General features: G+C 29.4%; 1 protein-coding gene and 1 long non-coding RNA gene across 4 annotated transcripts in view; one reads left to right on the top strand and one right to left on the bottom strand.

Annotated features, from left to right (window-relative positions):
* Positions 1–20,826, top strand: part of LOC141531336 (uncharacterized) — a 314,633-nt gene extending 293,807 nt beyond the window's left edge. For all 3 annotated transcript variants that reach the window (XM_074249085.1, XM_074249083.1, XM_074249084.1), the window contains exons 7-10: positions 9,703–9,921; positions 14,202–14,363; positions 16,721–16,762; positions 17,496–20,826. In XM_074249085.1, the coding sequence (XP_074105186.1) occupies positions 9,703–9,921; positions 14,202–14,363; positions 16,721–16,762; positions 17,496–18,863 (1,791 nt within the window). In that variant the 3' untranslated portion in view covers positions 18,864–20,826. The remainder of the gene's footprint in view (positions 1–9,702; positions 9,922–14,201; positions 14,364–16,720; positions 16,763–17,495) is intronic.
* A 378-nt stretch (positions 20,827–21,204) lies between these two features.
* Positions 21,205–21,763, bottom strand: part of LOC141531339 (uncharacterized) — an 11,016-nt gene continuing 10,457 nt past the window's right edge. The window contains exon 3 of the long non-coding RNA XR_012479911.1: positions 21,205–21,763. This exon is cut by the window's right edge and continues 4,452 nt beyond it. This is a non-coding gene — a long non-coding RNA (uncharacterized LOC141531339).

The following is a 21,763-nucleotide window of genomic DNA, read 5'->3' as shown; positions in this document are numbered from 1 at the left end:
TACTCTAAATTATTTAAGCTATTGAGAAAATTATACGCTTTATTATAATTATATTATGATGATTAATATTAAAAATAAAAATAAAAATAAAAACGTTGTTGGTTGAAGCGAATTTTCGAAATTTGCTTCCGAGCGTTGCGCTATGTAAGTGTCTATTATTCCCGTGATATATAATCTATAACATTCCTATTATCTATTATCTATTATATAAATATATATATACATATTCATGTATATATATAATATATAAAGATTAATATTTATATGTATATATCAGCACTTGATCTTTTTTCTATTTTTAAAAAATTATTTATCAATTCCCTCCGTTCCTCGGACACCCGGTTCATATCCGGTATGAGTATGAAAGTGGTCCATACTACATTTACTATTATAATAATTAATAATAATAATTGATTAATTAATTAATTAATAACAAACAAAAAACTACGGGCCATAGTGTCATACACAATAAGAGTTTGAAATGAAACCAAAAATAATGATGAACAGAACAAAAAAATAATAAAAATACAATGAAATGAATGAACAAAAAATATTAATAACGAAGTTTAATAAAAAGTATACACGATGTGATATTGTTAATTGGATGATACTACCCACATTATTGCAGTTTATTGAAGTAAAATAAAATAAAAAAAAAAACAATGAATGATAAGTTAATAAATAAGCGAATAAGTAATTGAACGAACGACTGTTTGACTAATCACAATAATTGATTAACGATATTAATTAATAATTATAACTTATTGAGTAAAATAAATAACAATAAATAATTGATTGATGATTTTAAAAATAACAATAATCATAATAAAATAATACCTACTTGTGATGATGTACTGCGATGACTTGCATTAAGTCCGGGTCACGCGAAATCTTTTGATGATGGAATTCAAATAAAAACAAATGTAATTCAAACTAAATTATTTGCTCAGACTGTTTATTGTATTTCACGTAATTTATTTCATTTACAATTACTCAATTTTTTTTTTTAATATTTTTTTTTCTTTTAACAAATATTACTTTTATTAAAAAGATTTTAATTTGCGCGACTTTGATGTTTTTAAACAAGATATGTTGCTTTTTTCTTTTATTTAATTTAATTACCTTAAATTAAATTACCATTACAGATTTTTTTATTTTCTTTTATTTAATTTGCTCACGTAAATTGTTGATTTAAAACTTGCTTTCACGGCTTTTATCTTTAATTTATTTTATTTATTATATGTTTACCATGAAAAATTATTATTAAAAATCTAAAAAATTAACTGGATGGAAATAACGCGCGAACTGAAGTGCACAATCCGTAACATTGATCCTTTACTTGTGGTTCGATGGGTGGTATATTGACTTGCTTTCATGGTGACTCTGTTTGCTTACAATATAACAGTAATTATAGTAGTAGATTTTTATTTATTATCTCACCCAATCTAAATTTATAACGGATTAGTGATGCGCATTTCAAACTCGGAGGATATATATTTGTTCGATTCAACAACCTGTCTCTATAATGTAATGTAATATAATATACTATCAAATCGAATGTCTAATGCACTTGCGTTACACAATAGCAATCGATTGATCAAATTTGTAAACAGTTCCCCTAATTGGAATTACATAATCATGAATCATAACGATACTCCTCGTAATTATTACATTAAAAATAACCAAACAGAGCCACCACGTTCACGTATAGTTTAAGTTGTATAGTGTCGATCTCCTCCATTACATAAGATAAACTATTAAATCCTCGTGATCCTTCGACTTATCCTTCTTCGTCTTCTGTCTCTTGATTAAAATCGAATTAGATTCGATTTTTATATTAATTACACTCGCTCGAACCAAAAAAATCGACAAATATAAACAATACGATTGCCTGCTGCCTGAATTTTTAATACTTTTATTAATAAAATTTAGTGGCATATAATTCCGACTGGTTTTCAGAATAATAATTACAATAATTGGCTTTTTATTAATGAATTTACTGCTTCAATAAATTTATTTAAATTAATATCAAATAAACTAATAAAAATTAACAAACAAAACCAGCCTGGATTGTATACTAGGGAAGCAATAAGCGCATACCTGAATGGTGGTAGAATGTATGCTAAGTAGACTGATCATTTTTTGTTATTATTTTTATTATTATTTATTTATTTATTTTATATTATTTTATATTTTCACACTTACTACGCTGAGCACTTATTACCGAGTGAAATATTGAAACAATTATTTTATCAAAAAAAAACGTCAAAAACATAGTGTTGAATTTTTAAATTCAATATACTCGATTTGGATTGTCGTATCACTGATTATATTTTATAATAATAATAATTATTATTATTATTATCATTTGAATATTTAAATATATTTTAAAACTGTGAACGCTTTTATCAACAGCAAACGTATAATATTTCGTTTAAAATTATATTTTATTATTTTTCTAGCGGAAATATTATCAAGCTTTCATCGTTTTACTCATTATTTACATACATATATATGTTATAATATATATATATATCTGTAAAAGAAACAATAACAATATCTATATAAATTAAAATGTGTTGCTAATTTTACTATTACGCTACTATTTACCAGCTTATTACTTGTGCAATTGTCACAAAAATTTTGACGCTAATGTATTGAATTTGCTCTTTTAATTAATTAATTACGTATTATCTAAACGGCAATTATTTGTTTCTAGTAGTGATATATTTATTATTTTACATTTTATGAATAGATATATTTTTTAATTTATACTTTTCTCTAATCAGTATTTTTACTAATGCATTTATTAATTGTAATTATTATGGTATTTTATTTATTTTACAGCCAGGAGAAAGGGCTTATTATTATTAATTAAGTATTTAAATGAAGCATGTGACTTTGACTTTCTTATATAAATATATATACACACATAATTACATATATATATATATATATATATATATATATATATATATATATATATATATGTATATATTTATATATACATATATAATTTATAATGGTGTTTATATTTGTATATGTATCACACTTTTATACGCATACAAATTAACTTTGCTACAATATACTCACATCACGCATTTAGCTAACACGTGCCAAAAACAGAAATATACATTTACAGTACATATATAACACACGAGACACATACAGACAACGTAATTTACAAAATATACTCCTGGCAACCAGTAACAACCTAACTCTCGACACGATCAAACTACAGACAGCCTAGCTCAAGACATGCAAATGTACCTTGATCGTGTTACTCTTGTTATAATTGTTTTTGCTGTTGTTGTTGTACATAACAGACACTTACACAAAATATATCATTTACTATTTTATTTTTTCTGTCATCAATATTTTTTCAGCATATTATGTCAAAAGTAATATATGTGTTTATTATTACGTATGCCTTATAATTATAGTTGAGTATTTAAATTCAAAGATCAGTTGAATTATTTCAAAAAAAAATTTTCAAAATTTTAAACAACAATACGTAAAAAATTTCAAAAATTCTCAGTGCAATTTTTTAAAAATAATTTACTCATTTAAATTGAAAAAAAAAAAAAAATGATCTTTGAGTCTGACTACTGTAAGTTCGCATCACTGTCAATGTTACTGTTACGTAGTTATGTTGTTACCTTAAAAACTCTAAATGTATATTTAAAAACAAAAACTTATAGAGAGAGAGTAACGATATGAAAACACGCGATTAACTGTTAAAGTGTAATAAAATATCCAAGACATTGGACTAAATTCACATTCACCCAGACACTACACCTCTGTAATACATAGATAACGACATTAACGTTCATTCAAATTCACAGCATTACAAACGCTATCAACAGCATATATCCCTGCAGACATTCACACACATAGATCTTACCATTACAATTATCCTGAAACCGCAACCCTGAGTCCTTCCTCGATGATGCACACTGCCGAGAGATCACGAGCCCAAAGGATCGACCTGTAACTACACTGCTAAATTTAGTAGAGCCTTTCGGCGGAATACTGGGATTAGATATAACATATAACATAAGATGTATACATATACGTCATACACTCGGATAGCCACAAGCACGACTCGATGTCACGAGGCGTGTGGTACCTCGCATGTCGCATAATAAATGTGTAATACGCTCTCTGACTCTCTATATATGTATGTACATAATATAACGACAATACGGCACGCGCATACACTTAGCCTCATTGCGACAGTTATTCATAATCACAAGAGTCGGACGTATGACGAGTCTAAGATGTCATTTTGATTAAACGCATTGTGCTGCAAATTGCAAATTATAATGAACGTAATTATTAAACTTTTGCTTAAAAAAAATAAAAAAAAAAAAAAAAGAAAATGATCAATTGCATCTGTCGGCTGTTTTACTCGTCTCGAGCACAAGCTTACGTGCACGTATTTTTAGACTGTATTTTCCTACTACTATATTACAACATACTGTACTCCTTATCTGTCTATCTGACTGTATGTCTTAGGAGAGCGTATCCATGTGCTGGCCGTGTACTTAACTTATACAGATACAGATGTGCACTGACAGCGCAATATGTTAAGCTTATTTTGTGTGTGTGTACGTATGTCTGGCTATCTATCCACCTATCTGTCTATTTATCTATCTATCTGACTACTATCTATCCGTATGCATAGTATCTGATGTACGAGAGTACGTAAGTAAGCATTAGGGTGATTCAAAAAAAAAGAATATTTTTTTTTCGTTTGGTACTCTGAAAAATAGGTTCCTAGACACCTCTAAGAAAGCCTCTCCAAGCATGAGTTCTTAATTGTAACGGGAAGGTCCTCCTTCTTACAGTTTTCTATTTTTTCTTATTATCAGATAGAAAAATTTATATCTCGCTTCCAACTACTTGAAAAAATATCTTGTTCCTTAGATTTTGTAGGAAATTGAATGCTCTACAAAAAAGGTCTCTTACGATTTTTTCGTAAACCCAACCGTTTAAAAGATATTAACGGTTAAAGTTTGATTATTTTTGGGAAAATTTTTTATTTCTTATGAATTTTATAACTCAATGAAAAAAAATCATTATGAATGATGAAACTCATAGTTTTGTAGAAACTTTACTGCTCTATAAAAATGGTCTCTTATGATTTTTCGATCAAGTTGAGCGTTTACGAGATATTCATCGTCAAACATCAATGCATATCAATTTTTCTAGTTTTTCATGGGATGAAATAAATAAAACTAATTATAAATCTGGAATTGAAGATACTGTTGTTGCTGATATCATTTTGGATAAAAAAAATGAAATATCTAGTTTAATTGCACAATCCTTACAGGTATGATTTAACTGCGATTTTAAGAAAAAAAATTTTCTTGTTTCTGACAAATTTTTAATTGTTTTTGATAGTTACTACAACCTCGAGATGACTATAAAGAATTGTTGGAATTGTCGTTGATTTTCCTTGGAGAAATGCCTCAAGAAGAAATTTTTTCAAACGTCCTGGTGCAATTCATCATGCTAGGTGGATGGCAAAGGCAATTTACAGTTTAAAAATGTTTCTATTCAGAAATGAATTTAAACTTTCTAATAAAGAATTGGACGGTCTTCGGCAAATTTGTATATTTATAGTTACACTGTATTTAAAAGCTTGGTTTTCATCAACTTCTGCAACAACTGCTGCTAATCATGACTTGCAGTTTTTGAAAAATTTATTCGAGTACAAAAATATCAATTCATTGATTTCTTCAGCAACTTGTGAAAAATGATTTTGCATTTATGGTATTTAAGTGATGAACTTGCCATTTTATCATTATTTGACGATACCGTTTCATTGGAAGTAAAAAAATATTGTTGGAGCTGTTAATACTCGTAACAGTACAGATTCTAAAGCTAAAAATTTATAATTGATAAAAACGATTTGAATTCATTAACGCAAAAAGTCTGAGTGACTTTGTTTCTAAAAAGTCTTTAAATCTCTTTAAAATCTTTGATTTACCATATGACTTCCTTGATAAAGATATTGAATCGTGGCCTACTAATGACAGTTACATTGAAAATAAAGAATACTTTAACCAATTGAAAGTTGTTAATGATTCAGCAGAACGAGCTGTTGCATTAGTTAGTGAGTATAATCAATGCTTGACAAAAATGAAGAGCAATTCCAATACTTATTGCAAATTATCAAAGAACATCGAAAAAACTACCCAAACTGCAATAGAGGAAATTATTTACAGTAAAAGTGTACCGTTATGTTGAAAATATTGAAAATTATATGGCAGTTGATAATTAAATAAATAAATTCTTCGATAAAAAAGTGAAACACATGTGAAACACACTAAATTGAATTATATATTTAAAAAAATGCACTAATTTTTTGTTTTAATGTAATCAAACATGTCCAAGACTAAAAAAACTAATTAAAAAAATAGTTCATAACATATTTCTATTCATAGAAACTCAAATTTGTCTAAATTTCCTTGAAACTCACAGAATAAATTGAAATTTTTCGAATTATTGATCAAAAACTAGAAAAATTGATATGCATTGATGTTTGACGATGAATATCTCGTAAACGCTCAACTTGATCGAAAAATCATAAGAGACCATTTTTATAGAGCAGTAAAGTTTCTACAAAACTATGAGTTTCATCATTCATAATGATTTTTTTTCATTGAGTTATAAAATTCATAAGAAATAAAAAATTTTCCCAAAAATAATCAAACTTTAACCGTTAATATCTTTTAAACGGTTGGGTTTACGAAAAAATCGTAAGAGACCTTTTTTGTAGAGCATTCAATTTCCTACAAAATCTAAGGAACAAGATATTTTTTCAAGTAGTTGGAAGCGAGATATAAATTTTTCTATCTGATAATAAGAAAAAATAGAAAACTGTAAGAAGGAGGACCTTCCCGTTACAATTAAGAACTCATGCTTGGAGAGGCTTTCTTAGAGGTGTCTAGGAACCTATTTTTCAGAGTACCAAACGAAAAAAAAATATTCTTTTTTTTTGAATCACCCTAGTAAGCATATATACATATATAATACATTCGTGTGCGAATATGTTTGTGTTTCTGTGTGAATTTGCCGCGCTCGCGTTCTCCAATGCTCCTGCTACTATCTGTCAACCGTGATACTCTAACAATGATAACAATGTACATCAATGCGAGTGGTGGATTACATTCGATACTAGAAACAACGAGGCACTCGGATCTCCCGAATTACTGCTGTTGATCACGAAAATGTGAGACGCGTGCTTTGATCTCACATTTATTCTTAATTATATCACTTAAAAATTTTTCGTCTTTGATCATTTTTTATTCAAAAAAAAAAATGTATGACACTGAAATTTGAAGACATCTGACGATTTTTATTTTTTACAATAATTTATTTGCTGAAAATTGTAAAAAGTCGGTTAATTTCAGTTTCATAAAAATATGGGATTTAATGTTGCAATGAGAAAGAACTATTTTTTGAAATTTAAAATTCATTAAAAATAAACGAAAAATTTTCAATATCAAGGACATAATATTAATAATACTAATATAATTAATAAAAAAATTATCATTGTTATTAAGCTGATAACGATAACAATGTATTAATTATTTATTATTTTATTAATCATTAAAAGATTGTAAAGCGACTATTAGAGTAATTTGTATAATGTTGTAGTTACTCACGTTATCGTGAGCTTCGTTTAGTAGGGTAGTAACCGTAAAACATTACAATGTAGTGGCTGAATTAATAGAAAGAAACGTAACTGTAAAAAGATAATCTTTGATCGTTTGATAGCATATATATTTATAAAAATATATCTGTCAGTAATTTAAATGAAATGATTTAGCTTGAGAGTAGTTAATCAATTGAATCAAGTGCTATGTATTTGATATGATAATTAATAATTAATGCTAGAATCAATCAGTGAACTGAGAGTTTAATTGACAAAGTAAAGTAAGCTAAGCCAAGCAAAGTAAAGTAAGCTAAGCGTGACAAGGTAGATTTCAGTGACAATCAGAGTATCGTCAGACCAAAATTCACATCGGAACAATCGATCAATGACTCAACTCCTTCCTCACCTCACTCTGTCTGTCTCTGCCTCAGTCACTCAATTTATCACTCACTCACTCACTCACTAGCTCACTCTCTCAGTCATGTTATATTAATTTCATACTCCAGTCTGGTCCCCTATGCTCCCTATCCCGGCTGGTCTGCCCTTAAGTCTAGTACCAGGAGAATCCCCCAATGTACATCACCCTGTAATATTGTTACAATACAAAACGACCGACACAGCAGCGTATTGTATATCCCTCAGAGCTGCACAGTGGACCCATTTGGTATGAGCCATTGCTGCTGCTACTGTTTAACACACTCCGGCTATACTAGAGTTAGTCCCTTTAGCAATCACGTTCTCGTTCTATGTGAATATCGTTTGACTTTCCGCTAAATCAATATCACTGATGTATCAATTCTCCAGTGACGTTCTATCATTACTCAATAAATCTGTGTATTCTGCACTGATACATATAACATACGTACATACATGCGTGTATCATTTATTTATCCTCAGTGCAGTCGAAGTAATGTTCATTTAAATTTAAATCTCGTTAACAGTCGACCAATATTCACAATTATGAGAACTTTTGCCTAAGTAGATTAACTATCTAATAATTGAACCCGTACCATTATTATTATTATTATTATTATTATTATTATTATTATTATTATTATTATTATTATCATCATTAATATCATTTGTTTGTTTGGTACTTTTTCTATCATTGGGTATGTAGATATTTGTATGGTTGAATGTTAGGGCTTTATTTCAATATAATTTTTATTTCTCAACTGAATTCAATAGTCGTTTCTATTTTGATCATTATTTTTAAGGCTAATTAATATTTTCATTATTTAGAACCCCTATGTCTACTTTAATGGAAATAAAATACTAATTTAAATGGATGAAGTAGTTTAATTAGCAAAACACTCGATTTAAATATTGGTAGAATATTGTTACTTGAATAATAAATAAAATTTTAAAATTTTTTGATAAAATTAAGTTTAACACCACAGATAAATTATTATTTCGCCAAATCAAATATCGAAATTTAAAAAAACTCGGAATATAAATTTGTTTTTGTACTTATTCATTTTTTATATAAAACTTAAAAATGGTTAAATGTTTACTGATTTTATCACTTTTTTTTCTAAACTCTAGTTGCTTAGAAGCTTAAAATTTGGTTCTAAAAATTGAAAATATAAATTTGTCGTAATACAACAGCAAATAACAAAAATCATTATCAACGTTAGTCAAAAAAATATAATTAAAATCAAAATTTAAAACTAACATTCCATCATACAAATTATATTACTTAAATAATTCCCTAAAAATAAAACTAGCCCCATTATAAAAAATAAATTATGTATATCTATAACTTGAACACTCTATCATCCTGAAATGCCTCTAGATTACATGTCATCCCTTGATTATCCATCTATATACCACCAACAGTATATACATCCATATCCATCTATTGTATCCCCAGTTGACAAGCTCCATATTAAATAAAACCCCTTGCATCCCCCAAACCTGCCTAGCCACTGACCTGGCCTGCCCCCAATTTACTCACCCCCTTTTATTATCTTTCACTACAGTGAAGCCACATAGATAGAGTGCTATGCCATGCGTGTTGTTCGCTCTTGCTATAGGTATGTCGCGAGTTTCAACGTGGGGCGTGCAAACGCGGTGAGACGGAGTGCCGGTTTGCGCACCCCCTCGAGACGGTGCAGGCGAACGAGGACGGTTCTGTGACGGTCTGCATGGACGCTGTCAAGGGCCGATGCAATCGGGACCCCTGCCGCTATTTCCACCCCCCTCTGCACCTTCAAGCCCACATTAAGGCCGCACAATCTCGGGCTAGCATTGCGGTAATGCATTCTCTCTCTTTTCTTCTTTCTTTCTCTATTATTTTTATTTTCAATCCTTAATCTTTATTGTTATAATTATTATTAAATATCCTCATTTAAATAATATCCTTTTTTAGTTAACCGACCCTCCAAAAAACGTTTTATTCAGTTTTTATTAAATTCATATTTTTTTTTTTTATTTTTATTTTTATATAACTGTCCGTTAAATTCACTCGATATTTATAGTAATTGACAGTACAAAAAGTAACGATAGATTTTAATGCATTCAAGTATTTATTCTCTGTTGATTTTTATTTTCATTTTTGTTTTTTTTTTTTTTTTTAATTTTTTTTAATAACAAAAATTATTGAAAAATTCTAAAGGCAAATGCCTTGAATATTGATTTTCTTTATATTGATAGTACCGAAATTTAAAACTTTCATAAAATATTTTTATTTATATTTAGTTTTTTTATCCACTTTCATCCTCTCCTGGTTTGCTGGGTTTTGCATTAAAGAAGCTTCGACCACTGCGTAACATTGCATCTCAATTTAGAATTGTGTACACTCACACAAACAGTATTTCAAATGAAAAAAAAAAAAATATTTAAAGAAACTTTTGTATATATTATTATCTTTAATATAATATTAAATTCAAACGCAGCAGTCGTGCTCTTTACATTCGATACAGACGTCAGAATAAAACTAACATTATACCAAAATAAAATAAAATAAAATAAAAAATTCTGACCTCTCGATCGTTCGCTTTTATGTTTGTAAATCTATCCTGTTTGACGTAAAGCCATTAAAGTAGTTATGTAGTGAGTAGTTAAAAATACCCGAATATCGTTTTTTTTTTATTATCACCAACACCACTGTTTCTATTTCTCTCTTTCTAGCAGCCTATCGCAGCTATCCAGGTGCAAATAAAATATATAAATATATATATATATATATATATATATATATATATATATATATATATATATATGTATATATATATATATATATATATATATATATATGTATATATATATCTAGTTGCAATACACCAATTTCACCTGATTGATTATCTACATAATAAATAATGCGTATACCTCGTTGTTTTATCCGGTCGCTTCGTTTTCACTCACTTCCACGAAATCCTTTTTTTTTATTGATTAATTATTTATTATTAATAATAAATAATGACTTACATAAGCTCGATAATGTCTCAAATTTATTAATACAATAACAAATGAAACTTTTAATTGAATTATTTATTAAAAAATTAAAAAAAAAAAACGATAAAATATTTGGGAGTGGATTTTTCTTGGAGTCAAGTGGAAACGACGAATGGATATAAAATTGTATATAAAACGTAGTAGTTAAAGTACCTATCATGAATGATACAAATAAAAACACAACCTTGCTGACAAGCTGTGCTGCACGAACCCCGGCTATCAACCCTGCTGCTGTTTGCTGCTCCAACACAAAGCGCCTCTACACTCGTATTTGAAATAATCTCGGAGTCAAGCAAAAATGGGAAAAAATTCACATGAAAAATCCATAAATAAAAATAAAAAAAGTAATAAAAAAAATATTTTAAACACAAAAAAAAATTAAAAAAAACATACGCTCGTAAATGGAGGTCCGAGGATCTGTTCTCGTGAATTACATTCGACTTTATTGTCGGCTCTCTTTCAACAACAACAACAACAACAACAACAACGTCGACGATGACGACAACAACAACGGACCAGAAGAGATCATGGAAAGCTCTGAAAACTTCATTAATTCGAACGAGGATTACAATATACCTCGTGCATCTCTTCTCCTCGGAACTGATCTTCTGTCAAATAAACTTTAGTTTCATTTTCTTTCCATTTATTATTTTCAATTTCATTTATTTACGTTGAAAATTTAATTATCATTTTTATTTGTTATATCTTATCTTCTATTATTATCCTTTGTGTCTACTGAGTAAAAAAAAATATCTAATCGCATGAAATGAAAAACAAAGTTACTTGGAGCTAAATAACGTACTTGCATTACGCGCCTCGTTGGAATTTATTGGTCCGTCAGTAACCGAATTGAAGAAACTGCTCAATACTGGTTGAAACGAGAGCTCGATCAACAATAATAACACCGCTGGAACTTTTAAATTTATTTATTACCTTTGATTTAAAGATTCTGTTGTTTTTTTTTTTTCTTTTACTTTATTATTATTATGATTATTAATATAAAGTTCTCTAGTCAAAGTCTTCTTTGGTTAAAATTATATTTTTATTTAAAATCTGCAAACGACATCTCTAAATCTCAGATTATCTGTTTCTCTTATCTCGTTCCCTACATACTTAACTTGCTGCTATTATCTCAACTGTTTTTTCCCATTCTTGACACTCGACTACTACCGGAAGAGCAAAAAATTTTCAGCAACGTCGACACCGATGACCCAGCCCACATCCTCCTCGGACACGTCTGAAGAAATCGCGCACGGATTCTGGCAGTCCAGCTTGTTGGCAGGGAAGTCTCATTCTCTACGGATGGTTTTCAACAACCAAAGGGTGCATATAAACCTAAAAACTCTATTATTATATTATTGCCTTAAAGATTAAAAAAAAAAATTTATATATATATATATATATATATATATATATATATATATATATATATATATATATATATATATATATATATAAAGCCGAAAAAAGAAAAATTGTTATTTGTTTTAATAAAGTTGCTGATTTATCATAAAAATTATGAAATATGACAGTGCACTCTTGGGTGTTGTAGCACCATTTAATTGGATGTTTGTCACGTGTAAAATACGGTAATCCTTAAGTACATCCATCACATAATCATTACTATACTCAGACACATTTATACACTCCAACTCTCACTCTTACTCTTACACATGATAACATGACACATAGATGTATAATCGAACACTTTACTTACTGGATTGTTATTAATATCAACGACAATTACACATGCATATGCACAAGCACATGTCACTCTTTTGTTCACCTGATAAATGGCACGACACTATTAACTATATACTGTGTAAACACTCGCAACGACAGACGCAATAGACATCAGAAAATAAATAGTTATTTAAATAATAATTATTGAACAAATTTTCACTTGAGTCAATCAAACTTGTGTACTCTACTAACTACATAACATCCAGTTTACTTTATTTCAGAAAATACATGGGTATGCTGAGCTGCAATGAAATTATACAAATATTATATATTAATAACAATAATAATAATAATAATTATTATTATTGTTATTATTATAATTAGAATTATAAAAATTCGTAAACTTTTAATTAATAATATTTAATACTGAAATTTTTATTTAGTTGGCTGAAAACCTCATCATGAACTTGCTCACTTAATAGCGGCTCGTCATTATTTTATGCATAATAATTAAATCTGAATACATGCTAATTTAATGGGAGAATAAGCTATAATTAATTGCAGGAGGGCAGTATCAATAATCGAGGGTGCGCTGGTGCATCAACGCTAAACTATTTTAAACTTATTGCCACATTAATTAATATATATCTATTTATGAGTCCATAGATTACATCTTGGTAGTTTATTTATACTTCAATTTGATAATTAATAATAGTTATATTATAATAATCACAATCATAATTATCATTACAAGTAACAGCTATTTACAGTAAATGCGATCTTGGTCACGCGATAACCAGGCATTTAAATTTTTGACAAGTGCATTTATTTTCAGACATAAATATCTTTAGATTGCTACGAGGATCGATGCCACGGATGCGCTTTTTTTATAATAGATTGCTATTTTAATGATTTATTTATTTAAGTTTTATGTTGTTGTACTTAAAATATTCATCATTAATCGTAATAATTAAAATTTAGTCTTATTATTATTAGATGAATAAGTAAAATAATAATATTTATTTAAAATATAAATAAACGAGTAAAAAACGTTTACGACAACTATGTTCTGCCTAAAAGCCTTAACTTATTCTTTTTTCTTTTTTTGATTTTTATCTTGCCCTCTTGCTGACGATGCTTCATGCTTGCTGATACAAATCTTCGTGCGCTTCGCTACCTGCCAAAATTAACGCCTGCGAAAACAATACTGCCGACGAAAACAATCTCAAACGCACGACTGACCGATCACCACCCGCCACATGCGAATAAATAAATAAACCACGCAACGGCTGCACTAAAAATTCATTTTATTGTGGAAAAAAATAATTATTAAACATACAAAAAAAAAAATAAATGTATGACGCCTGGAAACAAATGGATAATGGGCAATATCCAGGCTGGATCGTTATCGTCAAGTGTGCCGGGAATGGGCGCTATGGCTGGTGGAGTGTCAGGAATGCCGGCAGCGGCTGTACCCGGAGGACTTCAGAACCCGAGTATGGCGAGCATTGAGCTCGGAAAGAAGCGGATGCGCGACACCAATGATGATCTGCTAATGGTACCACGGCTTTTGCATGACCTACACCTTCCTTTTTTCAAATAAACAACGAGCAATTACACCCTCTTTTTTTTTTTTTTTTTCACTGAATTATTTTATTTTACAATTAAAATTAGCCTTCACTGTTTTATTTTTATAAATTTTTTTTGATGCACTAATTTTGGATTTTTCACAAATTTTTTATCAGTAATTGCTCGTTATTTATTCTAGCATATTATTAAGTTTTAAATATAGAAAACGCGACTGTAAATACACTGCCGAGTGCGCTTCGAGCTCAAGCCCTTAAAATTCATTTATAATAAATTATTATAAATTACTTTAATTTATAATTTTTAAACAGCTTAATATAATTTCGCGACTAGACTGCACAAGATTATTTTATAATTAACTCGAAAATTATACATTTAATTTTGAATCCGGGACATCTATTATTTTCGCTTGTTATATTACTATTACTATTGCGCATTTCCAGAGCTTTTACGCCTCGTATTGTATTTATACGCCAATAAATAAGTCTTTTCAATGGTTAAAAAAAATTTTTTTTTTTTTTTTTTTTTTCCAAATATCCAACTGCTATCATTGTAAAAAAAAAAGTTAAAAGTAAAATCATAAAATACCAACAAAACAACAGCAATTGAAAAGACTAAAAATAAAAAAAAAATTATTTGCAAATCCTACAGCTAAAAATGTTTAACTTCTACTTTTAGCATACGTTACATTTTCATTTACAACTGTTCCATATAAACGATCATATGAACTATGATTTATGATTATATTTAAAACTTATGCGATATAAAATTTATTAACGGTGGAATAGAAAGTGTAACATGTGTTTGAAACTTTAATTCACGCTACTCGTTCCCATATATGTATTCATATGAAAATATGTACATATGAGTACAGCGAAATAACGTGAATGAGGTTTTGTGAATAATTTCAAGCTTGCGCCGGTGATGCATGTTGTGCTTTTTCGAGCCCAAGGTGACGGTGCAACCGACGTCATCCTGTCGACAACTTCTATACCAAGACATTGTTTTCTCAAGATATAATATCTATGTATATTCATATATAATATATAATATATCATTAATTAATTAGTACATCAATAATAGTATTGTTACTCGATTTTTAAATTTCTCCATGATATACAGTAAATTATTGTCTTAGAGTGACGTCAAAAAAAAGCAAATTGTTATAAATAACATTCCATCAGATGAGGCTTCATTTTATCATTTCATTATTTTATTATCCGTATTAATTAATACTATTACTCTTGTTGAATTCAATCATTTTGAGTAAATTTTTTTAAATAAAATATTTTAAAAACCGCGGATTTATTTAGAGAAGAATTTATTACGGTTGAAAAAATTTGAAATAGTATTTTACAAAACTGAAAATTTTTTTTTTTTCAATCACAAATATTAAGTTTCTAAAAATAATAAAAAAAAAAAAAAAAAAAAACTTAAATATAAATAAAGAGATCAGGATCCGTAAATATAATCGGCTTTAAAGCTTTACGCACCTTGTCCGCAGCTTCCGATTGAATTATACTTCAATAGATTTTATTACGCTGCACACGTCATTTGCATTTATGCGTTTTGTAATCACAAATTTTGCTGCTTTTATTCAATATTTTATTTTAATTATCATTATATTTTGTTAATTCATCATTATTATTTATTATCATTGTTTAACAATAATTTATCTTGAATAATATATTTCTTCTTTTAATTATTTCTCTAAAAACAATTTAATTCGCATAATCGCTTTGTTTCCATTCAATTATTTCATTACAATTTAATTTTATTATTTTACCTCAAAGGCCACAGCTTTAATCGTACACAATTTCGCGCTTTTTTTGAACATTTAATTGGTTGAACGTAATGTCAGTAAAAAAAAAATTTGCTCATTCAAAGAACATTCGCAAAGCATTAGCTTTGCACAATCGTTTTTCATTTTGTTTAAATAAAATGAACGGCGTGATAAATATATATATATATATATTTTTTTTTTGTTTTGTATTGTTTTTAAAGAATAATGATAATTGTTATTAAATTTACTTGGCGTATCTAGGAACAAGCTAAAACGACGATATTTCCGTAGTAATATCTCACGGCTAGATACAAATAAATTTTACAGTTAGTCCAACAACAACGTTAACCTCGTTTCTTGGGAACGTCTTCGCAAGCTGCGTCATCGGCACAACTTGTATGCACTAGCACCCACTGCTCCCCTCCCGGTTGTTCCGACGAACAACAAAATAACATTCAAACAAAAACAAAGTATTTAAGCACGAAAAATAATCGTGTCTGCCACGTCCTCGAAAATCGTTGAAACCTATCCTGTCTTTGTTGCAGATGGAATCAAAGTCCTTCGGATCATTCTACTACGAGAATTTTGTAAGTGAAGATTCAAAACTATTCAACATAATTATTGGTTATACTATTTATCATAATTATTTCATTTATTTATATATGTAATCCGCGCTACGACCATCTCTTCTTACAAATCCAAATCAAGTTAATTTTTTTTTTATTTTGTTACTTTTTTTTCTGCAAAATTTTGATAAACAAAGTATCGTTTTTATATTTCAAAAATTTTTTAACTATTTCTTCGGTTGCTTTATTTTAAAACATAGTAACAGTCAATTTTCTTTCTTTAAAAATTTATCCGATCTACAATTTAAAATTTTTTTGAAAAAAAAATTTTTTATGTTTCTCATGAAACAAAATATCCTCGAAATTTTTTTAGCATATAATTTACAACATTTTTAGTATCAGTTGATAGTTTTATCTAAAAGATATAATGACAAAGTACCAAAAAAAAATGTATCTGTTACTGTTTTGAAATGGAGCGTCCGTGGCGATACAAAGCATTTTTCAACAAAACAAAACGGAGTATCAACAAACAAAAAAAAAAACTTAAACCTTTAAACGGTCGGTATATATGACCAAATTTAAATAGCGGTCGCAGCGATCCGGAACTGCAGGAAAACGCTCCACCATGTGTATTTAACACCGTAAAAAATCTCGATTATAAATAAATAAGCTCGTATAATAAATAACATAGATAAAAAAAAAAAAAAAAAAAAAAAAAACATTTAATCACCTTAACCGAACTTGTTGATTCCAGGCCTTTCCGGGAATGGTACCATACAAGCGTCCCGCGGGCGACAAATCCGGAATGCCAGTGTATCAAGCAACTGGCGCGACGACCTATCAACAATTAATGCAGTTGCCGCAGCCCTTCGTGCCTGTGTCATGTGAGTACGCTGGAACACCACCCCTTCCCCAACCTTCTAATCAGTCAATCGCGAGTTCGCAAAACTCAATATCAATACCGTCCTCCCAACAAGCGTCGTCCTCGAGCAATGCCGACACAAACGGCGTTCTCGTAGACCCAAATAATCCACCTCCGCCCCCACCAAGCGTAGGCGGAGGTGGCGGAGGCGGAGGTGGATGCGGCTTAGGCTCCAACGATGGCACTAATATAACCAAACAAATATCCGCCTCGAACCATGATAACGAAAGTAATACCCGGAACTCTCCCGAATTGAACCACACGAGCACACAAGCGACCCAGGTCCCCCAAATGGCAGCAGTGCATTCCGCATCAACAGCAGCAACAATAAACCATCCAATGTCCTCCCTAGCCGGACTCTCATCAATGCCTAGCATAACCAATCTGACTAACTCGTCGATGCCGACCATGGTGTCGATGGCGAACATAAACTCAATCCAGGCCTCGATCGCAAACATGCAGCAACAACAGCACCAGGTAAACTCTATGGCCAACTACACGATGGCGAACATGGCCCACCTCAACGTCCTGAATTCCTTGGGCATGAACCCTACCAGCTTCGCGGCCATAGATCAAGCGACTCTCGCGAAGGAAGTTGCCCAGAAAAACTACGCAAAGGCAATAAAACTCTCCCAGGCAGCTCAGCCGTACGGAATGAATCCACTGAACGCTTTGAACTACACCGGCGTCGCACTTAACAAGCAGGCATTGTCGATGAGTCAGTCCGGAGCCGCTGCTGCTGCTGCAGTACACGCTGCTGCCGCTAACAATGCTGCTGCGGCTGCCGCTGCGTCCAGGCAAATTCTTCCGCACGGCCTTGCTCACGGGATTCCCGGAACTGCGGGCCTTGCCTCGAATCTTCCCGCCGGTTTGTTACACTATCCGAGACCCAGCGCCGCAGGGCTAAATCCTTACTCCTTGATAAGACAACACCCTATTTTACCCTCGCCTTACATGCAAACATCGATGCCCGGAGGCACTGCGGCTCTTCAGCAGCACACGAATCCCTATTTACAGAATCCTTACGCTCTGTTGCCCGGTATGGCGGTTCACGGCATGCCTGGGGTTGGTCCCGGTTTACCTGGGGTTCCTCAATTACAAGCCGGTAATCCGGCTACCATCGCAGCCCAGCCTCAGGTTGCCATTCCCGTCAGCACGGGAGTTATCATGCAGCCTTATAAGAAAATGAAAACCACATAAATTCATTATTTTATTTTTGCATATTGACTTAAGTAATTATTAATAATAATTATATATAGATTAATTATTGATAGGTTTTAATCGCTGAGCATCCTGTTCATTTTAATAGATCTCTAGTAGTCTTGTTTTTTTTTTGTTGCAACTTTTGAGCGAGAGTGAAGCAGACATGAAAGAATTTTAAAGTAAAAATAAGAATAAGTGCATTTTTTTGTTTGAACTTTATTGATTTTTATTTTATTAAAATTAGCGAATGTCTAGTTCACTCGCACTCATTTTAATTTTTAATTATTGATGATCCTGCGCGTTTTGATCTCTAAAATTTAAATAAAAATATCTTCGAAGATAGAGAAGAAGTAGACGCGCGGAATCTTATAAATTGCCTGTTTGTTTGTTTATCTACTTAAACTTTTATTATATAGAAACTAAACGGAGATTTAATGATAAAGATTGCAAGCGACTGATAATCGATAAAACTGACCGATTAAAAAATGTTTCAAAATTATAATAGTTTGATTTTCTAGTCAGACATTGTCAGTGAACAGTGCCTTATTGATTATTCGATGCCACGGATTGTAATTATATTTATAATCTGATTTACGCCACTGATTAATATGCATCATACACACATATATAAGACTACTATATATTGTATTATATATTTACAATTTTACATTATTTTTTTTTGTTGTTATTAATTGATTAAACTAATAGTTATCAGTTATCTTTTAAAGACTGGCTGTCACTTTTTTTATTTTATGTCTTTTAATTATTTTCCGTTAACGTCGTCTTTTGACTTTTAACTGTTTTATCTTTAATTAAATACGGTTGTTTGTTATTTATGTAGTATCTACTTTAGTGATAATTATCTAAACAAACTATTCAATATAATTTTAAACGTTTTTATCGATTTAGTTATTATTACTATTATTTTATGGTGAATGTTATTAATGATCATTGTAAATTTACGGTATAGAATGCATCGATCATTAAAATTAATGTTAAATTTAGGTAATTATTTTGGTTTATTGCATTGATAATTTTAATTGAATATTTTGGATATTTATATAATCATGTTTTTATTGTATGCAACTTGTCCAAAGACACAAGTAAAACCTTGATGTCGAAATTTATTTTTAAAAATTCTATTCGTTTTTTATTGCTTAACAATTATTAATATTTAAATAAGTTAAAATTATAAAAAAATGATAATATTTGTTGACGTTAAAATTTAGGTTTAACTTTTTATTTAAAACACAAAATATTCGATACTAAAAACCAACAATTAGGGAGAGTTCCATGTAAAAAAAATCGTAATCATTGCGCTCGGGGTTTAAACGAATTTAAAGGATAAAAACCAGCGTGTGGTATAATACGATTAATTAATATAATAAAATTTAAAATGCCAGAGTTAACGCCTGCTGCAGATAAAAAGATATAAGCGTTTTATTATTAATCCACTCTTTAGAATAAATATAAAAAATAAAAAAAAAAAAAACAAGCATTGTATATGAACCGTCGTAACGATAATAAGTAATAACGTTTGGGGAAATAAAGAAGATGCCAAACAGGCAGATGAACGAATAGAGTGAATAACTAATGATAAATATTATTAAAAAATTAATAATTACTAAAAAAAAAGGCGATAATTAATGTATTGTATTTTTGTGAGTACATGTATTTCTTCAAGGGTAACTAATAAAAGAAGAATAGTAGAACGAGTGCGATATAAACAAATAATATGAGTGCAAGTAATTAATAATAAATAATCGATAATTAATAAAATTAGACAAGCGTATGGATGCCTAAACGATGCAGGATAACAACAATGTGCGTTTTTTTTATACGCTTGTACATATCTGCGCTGAAGTAATATTATAGCGCAGGTATATAGATTATATGAAAATCTATGATGTGAAGAATGATAATATTAATATTTAAAAAATACTTGCCAGTGATTTGAATACTTTTCGAACTGATATATAAATATATATATATATATATATATATATATATATATATATATATATATATATATATATATATATATATATATATATAACTGACAAGAGAGTGATATAACGAATTCTATATACTTGTATTTATATATATATATATATATATATATGATATACAATTCTTGCGTAAGAAGAAATGATAATATAATAATACAATGTAAATTTATATATTATTATATTTAAAACAAAAGTAATATAATCAGATGAAGAGTAATAAGTTTTAAAAATATTATTATAAATTAATATATTAATCTCGATCATTGATTGAGTTTTCCAGTCGATGTATTGAGGTATAAATTAATTAACGGCGTACTGTATGTAGGAGATAAATATATATATATATATATATATATATATATATATATATATATATTAGTTAGAATTGTATGATAATAAATTAGGTCCTAAGACGGTAAAAAAAAAAATGATTTTTTTTTAAATCAAAGTGCTCAGAGGTTTACACTGCGAGAATTAATAATGAAAAAATTTATAAATTCATTAATTTTCCTTCGAGTAAGATTTACATTAATAATTCTACTTGGATGATAATTATTATAATAATAATGAGAATGATAAAGAATTATTGCCTTTGGTAAATTAAAAATAAAATTTTAATGAAGCAAAAATATCTCAACTCTTGCATTCTTAATCCTCCGAGTTCTTTGATCCTTTACAAGATTAAAAATGGCTCCTGAGAATACGGCGGTCCACGCACATTTGCACAAAATAATTTAATTAAATAGAGAATGGATATATTTAATAAGTAATAGAGAGAAATAGTAGGAATTACAATGTTTAAAGAAATATTTATTATTATTATAATTACTATTATATTTCATAAAATGTGGAGAAAAATAACGAATACTATTTCTAACCGGACTTTGT

This window comes from Cotesia typhae, unplaced genomic scaffold (genome assembly GCF_013202065.1).
Source record: "Cotesia typhae breed Kobodo isofemale line unplaced genomic scaffold, CoteBio_Ctyphae contig_5, whole genome shotgun sequence".
Lineage (NCBI taxonomy): Eukaryota > Metazoa > Arthropoda > Insecta > Hymenoptera > Braconidae > Cotesia > Cotesia typhae.
The sequence above is the reverse complement of the archived record's forward strand: the minus strand, read 5'-3'. Positions and strand labels throughout refer to the sequence as shown.